We start from the raw sequence: 15757 nt of genomic DNA on the forward strand, positions 1-15757 counted from the left end.
AATCGGAGCTACACTTCATCCAAATTTCATGATAGAATTATCTCGAAATATGTCAAAAAAATAGATTTAACAATGTGGGTTATTACAAATCTCTCTCTATGTGGAAGCAATTTAATTAAAATTAAAAGAATTCCGAGCAATTCCAAATATTTCAAGAAATGTTAAAGTATCTCGAGGAATTTCGCAAGATTTAAAGAATTTTCTTGAACTTTACTAAGTTTATTAAAATTTATATTCTAGGTATTTCCCATGCTTTATGCATAAATGTATGGATTTTACAGATTTCTACAGATATCAATGGATTCGATAGGTTTTTAATAAATCTCAAAAGAACTTGAGGAAATTAAATTTAATTTTATTACAAGGGATCAAAAAGATTTTAAAGATTTCAAAAGAATTAAAAAGGGGTTAAAAGATTTTAAAGGATTTCTACCAATTTTAACAGATTTAAATGTAATGAAAAATATTTTTAAACGTGTCAAGGGATTCCAATAAAATTTTTAGTGATTTTGAAAATATAAAAATATACATAAAAAATATATAAAAATAGGTCAAAATATTTTAAGAGATTTCTATCCATTTCAAGGGATTCAAAGTGATTCGAAGGGATTTCTACGGATTTCAGAGATTTTAAAGATTTTCAAGTATTACAAAATATTTGCAAACGTATTAGGGAATTTTTTTGAAATTTCAATCGATTTCAAAGGTAAAATCATTCTTATTACAAAAGATTTGAACTAAGGATTTTAACGACTTCAAAGATTTCAAAGAATTCAAAAGGTGGTAAAATATTTCAAGGAATATTGACAGATATTTCCGAGATTTTAAAGACTAAAATATTTAAAATATTAAAAAATTTCCCCATCGGTATCAAAAGATTTCACGGGAATTAAAAGTGATTTCAAAATATTTCGATATTAGGATATGACTAGTCTAAAATAAATCATTTCTTCGTAGTTCATCAACGTTTTACACTAATTCCGCAAATTATAGGAAAATTGTTACAGGCCTCTACAGATTTTCCTGTAATATTTTTTTCGGAATAGCAGTTTGAAATTTTCCATGAAAGCCAAATTCATTTCTTTCTTTCCATCTTCGTTTCTTGTGTTACTTACTTTAATTTCCACAGTTTTTTATAAATACCCAATATTATTTTTAATTATATAATTGTAATAATATTTAATAACAATATTTCATCTGCTGAGAAAAGAGATTTTACTTGAATCATCGTACTGAATACGTCTGATGAAATTTTTTGTTTATTGAAGGAAATATTTCTTACAAGAAATAATGTTTTGTGTTTTTTAATTAAAAATATATTATTGCTATAATAAACATTTCTTTAGATCTATAACTGAAGGCTCATCCACTTATTTTTGTACAACCTTGGACCTGCTAATATATTGAATAAGTTATCTTAAAATAATTAACTGTAAGGCTGTACAAAAAAAATACAGGAAAATAATGGGACTACTGAAACTATATTTAATTCTATACATATTTATAAATTAAAAGAAAAAAAAATGCAGAAATTTTGTAAGAAACAATTTATTCCCTATGTACATTCACACAATCGGTAAATAAAACTTATCACATATATGGGAGAAAAATAAATATGAGGTTATGCAAGTCGTTCACAATTAACGAATGCAAGGAGAGAATAAAATTTGTAGCAAAATTGAGGCAATAAGAGTTGAGATCCATATTTAAGTCTTTCAAATCTCTTATCGGGCTTCTGGGATCAGTAATTTTCAATTTTTCTTTCTTAATTTTTCGGAAGACTCTGCCATCGAGTCAAGCCATAATTTCAGTTCTCTGGAAAATTCTGGTTTTTTAGCAGTTGGATCGACTTTGGCGACGATTTCTGGTACAGGTACTTTCAGGCTAGTGACGCTTTGTTTGCTCAAAACGACTGCTCGAATGAAATTGTCCGGGAGACTTATGATTTGATGTTCGAGGTAGAAATTCTTGTCATCCCAATAAATTAGCTGAAAAATAAGTAGATCAAGAATTAATGGTAAGACAGGTTTTTTTCTGTACTTGTGTGCTAATTTATTATTGTTAATCACAATTTTCCATAGTTAGCGTCTCCTAAGGAATGTAAATGTGCCCTTAAATGTTTTACGCACTTCAAAAGAAAATAGATTTATTTAAATGGCAAAGGACAGAGTAAACATTATATTCAATAATATCCACAATTTTAATAATTTTTAATTAAAATTTCAATAATTTTCAATAATAACATTTTTTCTAAAATTTTTTATTAAATGCATGGAATTTCTACCAAGAAAAATAATGTTCTACCAAAAAATAAGAATTAAAAAAATACATGAATTTAAAATTTTAAAAATATTTTAACTAAAAATGGAAAAGTTACATTTTTATTTTATAAAACTGATTTTCAGTAGAATCAACCGAATTTAAAATTAAAAGTTAGAAAATATGTAGTAGTTGACAGTTCAACTGCAAAAATTTTCATTATTAATCAAAATTTAAAATGTTGTAATCTTTTGAAAAGTTCCGAATATTTATTAAAATAAATCAGTTTTTCTGAAAAAATAATTTTTGTCTAATAATAACCTGAATTATTTTATATTTTTATATAATTGCCATTGACGATACCGACCATTTTTTATATCGTTACCATAATTTCATTTTTTTCATCTCTCTAAAATTGTGAAAAAATGTATCAATTATATTAAGGAAAAAAAATATAGGAACATAATTATTTCACAGTATAAAAAATATAGAGAAAAAAACAGATTGCATTTCTCTATTTCAGTTTTTGAATATAATAATATATTGATTTCATCGTTAAATTATGGAAAATTAAAAATCAATCACAAGTTAAGACTTGAAGACAACAATTGGGATTGTTATGAACAGTTTTCACAAACAAATTCACTTATTTCAAGTTTTCGAACAGAGAAATTTTATCCTGTACAGAGTAATATCTTGTCACAAGACGTGGTTATTAAAAAACACTGGATTACGAACAACAATTATTAATTAAAAATTTACTTAGTATAACATAGAGTTTTTGTTTTTCAAAGTCTCTTCTTTTTATTTCAAGAATAATATTGTTACACGCAAAATATCTATTCTATAAAATTTAGTAATTATTATTGTATTTATTAATTATCATAAGAAAGGAGACGAACCTGATATCTTAAACGAGGAAGAAAATAAGAATTAGTTTATAAGAATTTTGAATGATAATTATGTTTCTGAATAGCAAACCAATTTTCGAGTATATATTATCCTTCAGATGAAAATTAATATCTTTGCATAAAATCAAAATTTTCTTTGCTCAAAGTACACAAGTGGTGTATTTTGTTATAAAAATTATTTATAAGTAATTATCATTATTCAAAAATGTTCTTTAAAGACAATCTATTCCAATAATATATTATTCTATGGAATAAAAAAAAATTATTTGGTAGTAAAGAAAAAATTTCTGTGTTAAAAAATGCAAAATGAATGAATTTATCAATATTGATACAATAAATCAATTATTTTCACTTTGAACGCGATTTCAAAACGTATAACGGAATCTCAAAAGATTTGAGATTATTTTAGATCTAGATTATCATTAGAAAATAAAATACACTTTATCATGGTGTTGGTTTGTTATTAACAGTATTAGAAAAATAAAATAAATGAGGAAATTTTATTTAGATAAATATGCCTTTTTCAGTTCTATTTTCTTCGGATATCGCTTTAATTCAGGATTTTAACATTGCGTAAGATGTGCAATAAAAAATAAAATTTTGACCTTTCAGTCTGTGATTAATATTTTCATAACAAATTTCAACCGTTTTCGTTAATAATATATTATTTTAATTTTATAATGTTGGCAAATATTTATTGAAAGTTTTTTTAAATTAAAGGGTTGTAAAAGTAAAAATATTAATTATTAGAAAAATTTCTGTAATTTTACTTCGAACTATAACCTGAAACTTATGGTTGAAAATGGTTTGCATACTTTTTATTCTTAAATAGAGGCGTTAACTAGTTTTCTTAAGGTGATAGTTCTAAAAAAAAGTCAAGTTTATTTTTGACCTTTACTTATTATGTTCAAATGCTTTTTTTCTAAAAACAATATAATAGAAACAAAAATATATTCACTTTTATTTATTATCATTATTATTATTTATTATCGTTCAACTAAATCAAAGTAAATTCAAATAATAATAACTAAGTGCGACGTAAATTGAAGATAACGCATCGCATTAATTTATGTCTCGAAAAGACGAATCATAAATATTTTGTCATTAAACGACAAATAATATGATCCACGCAATAAATGTCTATATTTTTTATCTTATATTACAGTAGTACAAACGTACTTTGTTCTTTTACGACATTTTTTCAGGCTTGAAACTTGTATTGCCATGCTGAGACATATTTCAATTTAATTTTATTCCATTAATATCTTTAGGAATGTGGAATCTTTAATTTGAATTTCCACATTTACCACTGTAGAATAAAAACTTATAAATATAAAATGCCTGTCAAATCCTGTTCAATTAGCGCTATAAGTGATGTAGCAACATATTGGTGATTTATTTTCAAAGATACAGAGGTGTCCATGTCAAAGATAAATAAATTTAATTAAAATCAAACATGCTGCAAAGAAAATCAAGGTTTGCTTTTATTACGCTGCAAAAATATTTGTATTTTTTATCTTTTATTTCGTGTCAGCATCATAAATATGTGATGTGAAACATTGAAACTATTCTTGCGACATTTTTTATGTTTACTTTGCGGATTCTATAATTCTACATATATGATAATTTCAATGAGCTTTTTAGCACTCTCTGAATACTTTGATCCAGAAAAGTTGCTTTAAACTTGGTCAATTTTTTAAGATGAAGGGAACATTAATACTTTCGTTTTTATTCAGTAAGTGATTTTTAAATAAAATACTAATTAATAATCAAAAATAATTTTAATATGTTTTTTTAAAGCAATCGCAACTCTATTGACGTTTTGTTTTGCAATCCCCGCTGTTGATACGGTAAGTTTGACTTGAATCATTTTATTTTTCATAAATAGTTTTATATGATATTATATTATATTATATTTAATATTTATATTTTTGTTCCATTTTTTATTTTGTCAGCCTTTTTCTTCCTTATACGTACATAGGATAAATTTTCTTCCCTATACAGATAGGTTTTTTGCCAATAAGGGTAAAAATAACTTACTGCTCAATTATAAAAAAAAAATTATAAAATATTAGGCATCGTCGTAAGCATGCTAAAATAGTTATTTCTTACAGATTCCTTCTCTCACTCCTTTTGTCCCTTCTTACCTCGGTCCAGACAATAATGTGTATGATCAGAAAACTGCGTGTTATCAAGACTGCAAAGTGAGCTTACAATTTTTTTTTTATTATTTTGTCACATTAAATAGTTCATTCTTACAAGAAAAATGTGAATCAACTAAAGAAATTATATTATTTCAGGTAGGCTTTTCTCATGATACCCTGACAACTTGTGGTACAGATGGTTGCACATACAGTGGTCCGAAAGAACTCGTTTGTTTCCAAAGTTGTGGAAAAAGTAAGTTATATAAAAAAAATGTGTATTTATTCAAAATAGTTTAAAAATGCCAATAATATATGATAATTTTGAACGAGAAATTTCTTTCATGTATAAGAAGGGTATAAGATGAAATAATTTGTAAATATAAATAATAATCACTTAATCAAAAAGTTTTTATTCCTTATGTGCATGTGAGTGCTATAATTATCTAACGTGATCAAAAAATATTATTATTGAGTATTAATCACTATTTCAGAGGTCGAAAGTAAACGGAATGGAAATTGCTCGGAACTTGAATCAAAAAAAGCTAAAGGATGTCCTCGGAAAATCTGATGGATCATTGCTACAACAAATTTCTTGATGTTTTCTTAGAATTTTAAGTTTTGGAAAAATATTTTTTTAAGTGCATGATCCTGGCGTTGTGGAAACCTCCCTACAATAGATAATGCAAATTAAAGTGAATAATAGGGAATTAAAAGTACGAATAAAAGAAAAATAATTAATTATAATTGTGTTTTATTAGCGCGTATAGTTTCTTAACTTGTAATCAAATCAAGTAATTATGTTACATACATTAGCATTTTTAAATAATAATTATCCACTGTAGGTGGTATTATTCACTTTAGGGAGGTTACCCCTACTTGTGAATTTTTATTTCAAGTACATAATATTAAAAAATTCTGATTTTTTGGACAAAAAAATATTGTTAAAACCAGAATATCTTAATATCATCTGCTTGAAATAAAGCTCAACAAATATTTGCCAAGTAGGTAATATTTCTTTAATTCTTTAAGTGGAGCAAAAAATATTTAAAGGAAATAATAAATGATATATGCATTAAATAAAAATTATTTGTTTCCAAAAATTCATCCTTCTTGTAGAATTTATTTCCGTATAAAAAAGGAAAGTGATGAGAAAACAAAGTCCAATGAAAAAATGAAAAGTCAAGCAGTCCAGTGCAACTGCATTTAGATATTTACTTTTTCCACCTTTTTAACCATTCACAATAATAATGAAGATAATCAATATCCAAAACGATAATAAAAGTAAACGATAAAAGTAATAAGAATGAATATATTATTTAAAAATATAATATATAATAAATAAATAAAGGAAATATTAGTTTGTTTGATGTAAACTAAATTTAAATGAAACAGATTTTCCAGAATTTTAGTATCAATTAAGCATTTTTGGCCATACAACGAAAAAATATTAAATTTCAAGAATGCTAAAACTTATGAAGACTAAAACAAAAATATTTTAATTTTCATTAATTTTCTTGAAAGCAAAAATTGACGTGCAAAAAGATATAAATTGCTTATTAAGGTTAATTTCAAACTTAATTCTTGCACTTAATATAAGTGATTTGAAATAAATCTAGCTAATTGCGAAGTCAATGTAAGATAATTTATTGTAAGAATTTATGACTGGAAAAATCATTATCATGTAGAAACATTTCAAAAACGTAATAATTTAAGAAGTTACGTCATATTTCTATTGTATACATATTTATACAAGACAATTTGTTGCTTTTTGCAACATTTCTATAAATTTTTAACTTAAATAATCATGCTAGAACCGATTTAAATTTTTTCCTTTTGCTATATTTATGAATATTATTAGATGGTTTAAAAAATAATGAATGCTGCACATCGTTTGTTTTCTATTTTATATGGGTCAACTGAAAAATCCCGGACAATATAACTCTCGAAAAAGAAAGTATTCAAAATAAAAAATTCTTAAAAGTATGAAATTACCGACATATGAAAATCCTAAATGAGAAAATTCCTAAAAATAATATTCCCGAATAGTTTATAATATACATGCACTGGAATATTTCTAAATAATAAAATTCGCGACAGAGGGACGACTCAAAAATCCAAAAACTTTTTAAAATTATTTAAAAATTTTAAATAACAATAATCTTATAAAAATTGTATAAAAAATAAATTTAAACACACATGTGCCTTAAACTAAAACAAAAATTTCTCCCTCAATTGCTTCCAAACATTTTACAAATATTGCAGGATTTAATTCGAAGTTTCTTTTAAATTTTTTTCAATTAACAATTCGATTTTTGACGATGTTCTGTGTAATAAAAAAAAATATTATGTATATTTTCAAACAAAATTTTTCATTTAGAAATGTATTTTGTTCAACTGTTGTTATTATAAATTCAAACAATAATTTTTTTTAAACATTAGGTATTAAAAAATGTTTGCCTTTTGTAAAAATATTTGATTATTTCATTTTTGATGAATAAATAATATTTAACACTAAACAATTTTTGTAATTGTTTTTATTATAGAATTTTATGATTCGGGAATTTTCTAGTTCTGAAATTTTAGAATCCGTGATTTGTCTGTCTGAAATTTTATTCTCGAAGAATTTTCAAATTTGGCGTATTTATATTTCGGCAATTTTATAATTTCGGGAATTTTCTAATTCGGCCATTTTTACAGTGTCGGAAACTTTATTTTTCGGGATTTTCAGTCGTGTGGCGACAAAAAATTGCCGTACTATAAAATAACCGACACTGTCAAATTCTCGAATTTGAATAATTGAGAAAAGTATTTTTTAATCAATACTATTTAATAAAACATTGAAATTGAAATTAAAATGGAAGTAATGAAACATTTTGATGAAACACCATTTTTTAGGATATCCAAAGTATCTTTTAAAATTATTATTGAAATTTAAAATAATAATAGTGGAAACAAAAATTTCGATATGAACTTTATTTTTAAAATTCGCATAGTATTTTTTTAATTATTGCTTTTATAATAAAAATCTGGTTTATGTGTTGTTCTTCTGCGTTGAGAAATCTTTTTTCTCAATTATTTTAATCTTAAATTCAAACAATAATTTTAAAAAACATTGAACATCCAATTCTGTTTTGGACAATAATATTGTATTATTGTGTTTTTAATTAACATATACGATTGAGTAGAAAATAGTTGTTTAAGTTGTTTATATTCTATAATTTTTCAGTGCAGACATTTTTGTGGTATCAAATATTTAATAATTTCGCAATTTATTAATGGAAATTTAATTATTCATGAATTCTCAAATTTACTAATATTATAAATTTTTCGGGAATTTTATTATCCAAGAATTTCCAAAGTCAGGATTTTTTTATTTTAGAATTATTATAATTTTTGCAATTTTCTATTTGGAATATTTTCTTTTCCGGGATTCTACATTTTTTGAGATTTCATTAAAAGGAATTTTTTAGTATATCTGCATGAGGAAGGTTGAAATTAAAATCATTTTAATTGATTTTCAACAAAAAAAATATATGTTTCATAGTTAAATATTGCATTTTATTTCGCGATAAAAAAGGTTGGATGTTTAAATCGAGTCAAAATATTTTCTATTGTACCTAAATTTGTTTCTGTATAGAGAAAACTCATTACAAAGTTTTAAAATAAATTTCTAAATTTACAAAAACAAATTTAGGTACAATAAGAAATATTTTGACTTATTTTAAACACTAAAACTTTATTTTATTATAATCTAAAAAACAATATGTCATTTTTAGATGGTTTCTTTTAATTAAAATTTTTAAAAATTAGTTTCATGTCAACCTTTTCATATATTATTGCTAAAATATATTTAAAAAACCTTCTTTATAACATATATGTGACACATTTAATGGTCAAGTATTGCAGAATATTGATATAGCTCGAAAATAACCAAGGAGTCGATTCTAGTTTTACGATACTTGGGTGTTTTCAGGGCGTTTAGGCAGGATGACAAATATTTCAAGTTTCATTACTTTTAATTTAGTCTGTTTTAGTCGAAACAGTTAAAAAACTTTAGGTGGACATTTTAATGAAATGCTAGAACCCTGAGCTCTGTCCAATTGTTGAACATATTTTTCATTAGGAATGAAGTAAGTCTATTTGAAACCTTCGCGACTTATAGTTTACGAGATATAAATTTGTTAACTTAGCGTAGCGTTTATTTGGAAGGCACTTTTCATTTATCTTTTAATTAGAAGCGACAATTCATACAAGCTTGTTAAAAAATAGTTTTAATTTTTAGAATATTGTTAAATAAAAATATATCAAACATTCTGATAGAGTTTTTGGTTTCAGTGTTTTATTATAACACTTTATTTAAAAAGATTTAGGAATATGTATTTTAAATAAACAATTAAAGGCTTTAAATCCTTGAAGTCTTTCAAAACGCAATTTGGGACTACTAGCCAAAAGCGTAACATTTCTATTCCCCCTGAATATACGAGAAACATTATTTTTTAGTAATTGTATCAGATAATCAGTAGAAAAAGAAGTTAATGTTCAGACTCAATTAACTCTTGATTCAATCCATTTCAAATCAGGCATGCAGTGCCACTTCAAGTTACAAAATCATCAGCTGATGAAATCTGTTGTTTTCCAAAAAAAATTTCACAGAGTTATTGAATATTTTAGTTTTTAAGATTTTTTGCTTCAAGAACCATACAAAAATTAATCGTTATAAATTTGATCTGAAAAGAGATTTAAGTTTTTTTTTACGGTCACGAGGTTTGTTTTTCTCTTTCCAAATACAAAAGAAACTTTTAAAAACGTTGTAAATTAAAAATACAGCGACGACTTTTCTAAAAATATTAGAATCAGATTGTCTCAAAAATCTCATTTTTTTTGTCAACATTTTTGTTCGCTAACCTAGAATCATATGCCACATAAATCATATAAATTTCATGTAGGCTGAACTATATTTGTGGTAGAAAGAAAATTTTGTTGGAAAAATTAAATTCTCTAATTTTTTTTATAAGAAAATATTTTGCTCATTTAAAAAACTTCTACCAAAAATACCTCCGATTTTTTATGATATTTTGCATGTTTCACGAGTAATATTGTTAAATATCAAAAAAAAATTTAATTTTCAACAAATTTAATTAATTTTCAACCAAAAAAGGAATTTTCAATAAAAAATGTAATAGCTGATACGTCCACCCCAAAAATATTATAACTTTTAAACAAACAACATTTCAATTCAACCAGAAAATAAAAAATTTCAACAAACTAGTTGAATCCTCTACCAAAAGAATTCTCTGTTGAATCAACCTGAATCATTATTAAGAAAAGAGTTGAATTTCAAACCAAGAAAGATTTAAAAGTAAATAAAGAAAAAAAATCGCATCTAAAATGGTTGGTTTTCAATCCAAAAAGACGAATTTTCTACAATATAATTAAGTTTCTCTCTCCAAATGCAGATTTTTTTGAATGTAAAGAATTTTTTTTTAGAAAAATTTAGTTTTTTCCGTTTTCTTACAAACAACAGATTTGAATGAATAAGATAAAAATAAAAAACCGATATATCTTATTTGAACAAATTTCTGTGTTTTCAAAATTTAGTAGGGAAGTACTTTATTTATATTACAATATTCTAGAATGTTTAAAATTAACAACATTTTTTCTAACCATCTTGTTAAATATTTCACTGTCTGTGAAAAGAAATCAAAAATTAAATTTTTCAACAAAAAAATTCCCTTTATTATGAATATGGTTTGCCTAGCGTGAAACATACGAAAAAATTGAACCATAAAAAAGGGAATTTGCAACTATCTGTTGAGGGTTTTCCACATTTAAAGAAGAATATTAAACCTCATCAGTGTCTAGAAAGGAAACCTAAATATCTTTGTTAGGTCGAAATTTATTATTGAAATAAAAAATGTATGTTTTCTGTAAAAATTTTAAAATGCCAATACTTACTACCTCGGCAAAAAAATTTTTTTTTAACGGTAAAATATTTATCTATTTATTTCCTGCGAAAAAAACGTGTTTCTGGGCGGCTTATTATTTGAATTAAAGCTTGGATTCCTGCTTGTTTTGAAATTAATTTGATCTCTTATTTTTACTAGACTTTTTAATAATTTGTGATTTTTTTCCTTTCATTAATGGCGGAAATCATTTTGATCAGGAATTTAAAATATCTCACCTGAGTGGTAATTTTGTAAGGAGTGAAAATCGGAAGTGGTCTTCGATAACGAGTGGAACATGCACCTTGAACCATGCCACCTCCTTTGGCACTAATTCCAGAAAAAAGACCAGACCTATCATAATAGTGGAATCGTGCAAAATCTAATTCACGAAGATATCTCGCATTGTTCATATGCTTGAAGACTAAATCGATGTCTTGAGTGAAGCATATTCCTGTAAAAAAATGACTTTAAACAGGAGAAAACTTCATGTACATTATGTAAAAATTACTTATTAACAAAATACAAATAGATTTAAATATATAACGGAAAATAAGACAGGGTTGCTACAAAATCCAGTTTTACAAATTCATCGACTTCTCCTGACTTTTTCCTGACTAATTTCTCATTTTTCCTAATATTTTTCCATTTTTCTTTTAGACATAAAAACAACCGTATATCAAATAGATCAATAATATTGGTGTGAAAAATTTTATATTCTAAATTTATTTTTAATACTTTTAGTGACAACAGTGATCAAAAATTTTATATGAAGTCAAACACAAATTACGTAAGACGTCCATATACAGATATTACAACTACGACAATTTCCAACAAATTAGATGAACGTTTAACCAAATAGATATTTTTTTGAAAAAAAAAACTAAATTTGTAACCAAGAAGATCAATGTTCTACCAAAAAGACAAATTTTCAAAAAATTGCATGAAGTTTTAACTCAGAAGAAAAATATTTTAAACTGAACAATTGTTTTGAATTAAAGAAGAATGATTTTCAGTAAAATAGTGAAATTGTCAATCAGAGTTCAGTTTTCAATTAGGAAGATTAATTGTCTACCAGAAAGGACAAAATTTTGACAAAATACAGGAATTTTTAACAAATTAGTTCAATTTTCAACTAAAAAAGACCAATTTCGAATCAGTTAAAACAAATAATTTACGAGGAAAGAAAAAAGCAAATTTCAACAAAAAGTGTAGTTCATATTTTCATCCAAATTTTCATAATTTTTAAATCAAAAACAGTTGAATTCAACGTAAAAAAATAAGAATTTTTAAGAACCTAGTAAAATCCTCAACCCAAAGAGAACACTTTTCGAATCAAGGAGAAGAATTTTCAAGAAAAGAGTTGAATCTTAAACCAAAAAAGATTTTTAAGTCAAAAAGGAAAAAAGTATCATTTGAAATGCTTAATTTTCAAGCCAAAAAAACGTATCTTCTACGGAACAGTTACGCTTTCAACCCGACAACGTGAATTTTTTTAAACAGTTATTTTCAATCAGAATTGTTGAATTTTATAGTAAGAAAATTAAATTTCAACCAAAATAGTTTAAATCTAAATCCAAAAAAGACCATTTTTAAACTGAATTAATATTTTTTCAGTCAAACAGTATGTATTTTTAACAAAACTGTTGCATCTTCAACGAAAAAAGATTAATTTTCACTCGAACGGTAAAATTTTCAAACAAGAAAGATTTTTCAGCCAATAAAGAAAAAAAATTTCATCCAAGCCGTTAAACTTTCATGCCAAAAAGAATAATTTTATGCAAAACAATTGAATTTTCAACCCAAAAAAGATAAGTTATAAACCAAACAAATAAATTTTTCATGATGAAATATCAATTTTTGAAAAATTGGAATAGTTACATTTTCAGTGGGAAAAATGTATTTTAAGCAAAAAAAAAAAGGAATTTTTAACAAAATAGTTCAATTATCAAACAAACAAATAAATTTTTAACTGAATTGATGAACCATAAGCAAAACAAAAATGAATTTTGAACAAAGCAGTGGAATAATTTTCAACTAAAGTAATACATTTTCTACAACCAAAAATTTCAATGAAATAGATGATTTTTTAACCAAAAAAGATACATTTTTAACTAAAAATAGAATATTTACGTTTTCAGATAAAAAATTATTTTTTAGCCGAATGAAATATACATTTAACACAATAGTAAAATTTTTAACTAAACAGATGATTTTTCAACCAACAAAATGAAAGATTTTCGAGAAAATTCAAGTTTCCAACTAAATAGTCGAATTTTTAATCAAAAAGACAAAATGAATGTTGAATATTCTATTAAAAAAGACAAATTATCAGACGAAAATAGAATACTATATTTTCAAGTCAAAAAAATTAATTTTTAGCAAGTAAAAAACGAATTTGTTATAAAATAGTTCAATTTTCAACCAAATAAAATGAATTTTCGACCCAAACAGATTAATCTTCAATTAAAAGCTTGCATTTTTATCGAAAAATTATGACATTTTTTTAGATAACAGATGAATTTTTAAACCAAAAAAGACAAGTTATTAAGAAAAAAATCTAATTTTCAACAAAAAAAAAGATTTTTTGGTCCATGAAAATAGAAGTTTATCCAAAATATTGAATTTTCGTGGTAAAAAGACCAATTTAATATACAAAATAGTCAAATTTGAAAAAAAATGATTTTTTTGAATTGTTGAATTTTCCACAACATAGCATAATTTTTAAGCACAAGATCAAAAACAAAAAAATTATAAAATTAAACGTTCGCAAAACTTACTTGGCATTTAAAATTGGTATTTTCTAACCTAATTTCATGAAGACACTACATTTATATAGTTAATTAAATTAATAGATACGGTATCTCTCTGAGTTTATAAAATCTTAGTCAAATTTTATTAGGAAGAGAAAAACTGTCTTAATTTTTGGATGATTCCTGAACTTCAACTTCATTTTATCGAAAATGCCCTGACTCTTTTAGGCTTTCCCTGATATTCCCTGACCATCTGGAATTTCCTGACATGTAGCAACCCTGTATGAATAATTAATTAATTATTTATTCGGTAAGTTATAATAATTGTTGAAGAAAAATCTAAACAATGTGAAAATAATATTTGAATTATTTTCAATATATTTTTTTACATAGTTTGTAGCATATTGGAAGCAGCTTTTTAAGAACGAAGAATCAAGACACTGGTTAAGAATTGAAGAAAAATTGTCCGGAAAGTAATTAAAGAAACGCTGACCCCTAAATAATTTCCCGCGACATGGAAATAATTCACCTCTTCGACAAGAAAGGATGGGAATTATTCCACCATAAATATGCGAGCGAGGCTATTAACATAATTGTGGCTGAGTCGACGAACGGCGTAACGCCTAGGATTACTATCAACCGTGTTCTTTTTTTTTTATCAGCAGACACTTATTAACAGGAAATTCAAAAATAAAAATTCAAGGCTAGAACAATTTTCGACCTCTAGAAAGTTTTGTTATTTTATGAATTTATATGAATTCCCTTGAAAGTCACTGAATTTAATTTACCTTTCTAGATGAACAATTTTTTTTAATAACTCTGAGGTTTTTTAAGTTCAACTTGAATTATTACAAAATTAGATCTGCTCGTTCCTATTAAGCTGAATTCAATTACATTTTTTGGATTTTAATCAATGTCTTGTATTCACTTAAAATATTCAAAATTCTCCCTGAATTCTTTTAAATTCATCTTGGATTCATATCAATTTCATCAAATTATTTTAAATTCCTTTAAATTCTTTTTAATTTGCTTAATTTTTAATTAAATAAATGAAATACTTTTTTGGCATTTCATTTAAATTCAATCGAAACTAACCTTGAACTCTTTGGAATTCATTTGAATTATTTTAAATTCACAGGATTGTATTAAATCCAATAGATTTTTTTAGTTTCTTTTTATTTGGATATTTTAGAATTATCTTCAATTAACTTGAATTTTTATGAATTTCATCGAATTCTTCTCATTTTGTTATATTCCTTTAAATTCATTCGAATCTCATTTAATTCACTGGCCTTTTTTATGTTACTTCCTTAATTCACTTTAATACTGTTGAATTTTTCCAGAATTCTCTTCACTCCTATTTTATACAATTAAATGTAAATTTGTTGATTTTTCTAAATATGTTCAATCAGCTCAAATTCTTATGTATTTAAAAAAATCTCCAATTCGATTTTTGAGAATGTTTTTTGTAATTTTCTTAAAATACTATGCAAGTTCTCAATCAAAATTTTCCATACACAAACATATTTTTTACATTGATTGTTATAATGAATTTAAACAATAATTTAAAAGAATTTAAACACAAAAAATGTCTGATAACAATATTTTATTATTTTATTTTTAATGAATAAATAATATTTTTTTGACAAAAAATTTTAATTGTTCAGTTTAGGGAATTTTTTAGATTGGACATTTTATAGTTCGGCAGTTTTCCGTAGTGAATTTTATTACTCGTGAATTTTTGTATT

The 15757-nt window shown here is 24.6% G+C and overlaps 2 protein-coding genes across 2 annotated transcripts in view; one reads left to right on the forward strand and one right to left on the reverse strand.

The window, feature by feature from the left end:
• Positions 1-1532: 1532 nt before the first annotated feature.
• LOC117170207 (protein THEM6) overlaps positions 1533-15757 on the reverse strand; it is a 17709-nt gene continuing 3484 nt past the window's right edge. Inside the window, exons 2-3 of the mRNA XM_033356819.1 lie at positions 11496-11710; positions 1533-1988 (exon numbers count right to left, since the gene is read on the reverse strand). Coding sequence (XP_033212710.1) covers positions 1752-1988; positions 11496-11710 — 452 coding nt within the window. The 3' untranslated portion in view covers positions 1533-1751. The remainder of the gene's footprint in view (positions 1989-11495; positions 11711-15757) is intronic.
• On the forward strand, positions 4849-5952 carry LOC117170208. The gene is made up of 5 exons (XM_033356820.1): positions 4849-4905; positions 4971-5020; positions 5285-5374; positions 5471-5567; positions 5806-5952. Exons 1-5 carry the CDS (start codon positions 4872-4874, stop codon positions 5880-5882), a joined length of 348 nt encoding a protein of 115 aa, XP_033212711.1. The 5' UTR covers positions 4849-4871; the 3' UTR covers positions 5883-5952.

The sequence above is a fragment of the Belonocnema kinseyi genome, chromosome 3, assembly GCF_010883055.1.
Source record: "Belonocnema kinseyi isolate 2016_QV_RU_SX_M_011 chromosome 3, B_treatae_v1, whole genome shotgun sequence".
Lineage (NCBI taxonomy): Eukaryota > Metazoa > Arthropoda > Insecta > Hymenoptera > Cynipidae > Belonocnema > Belonocnema kinseyi.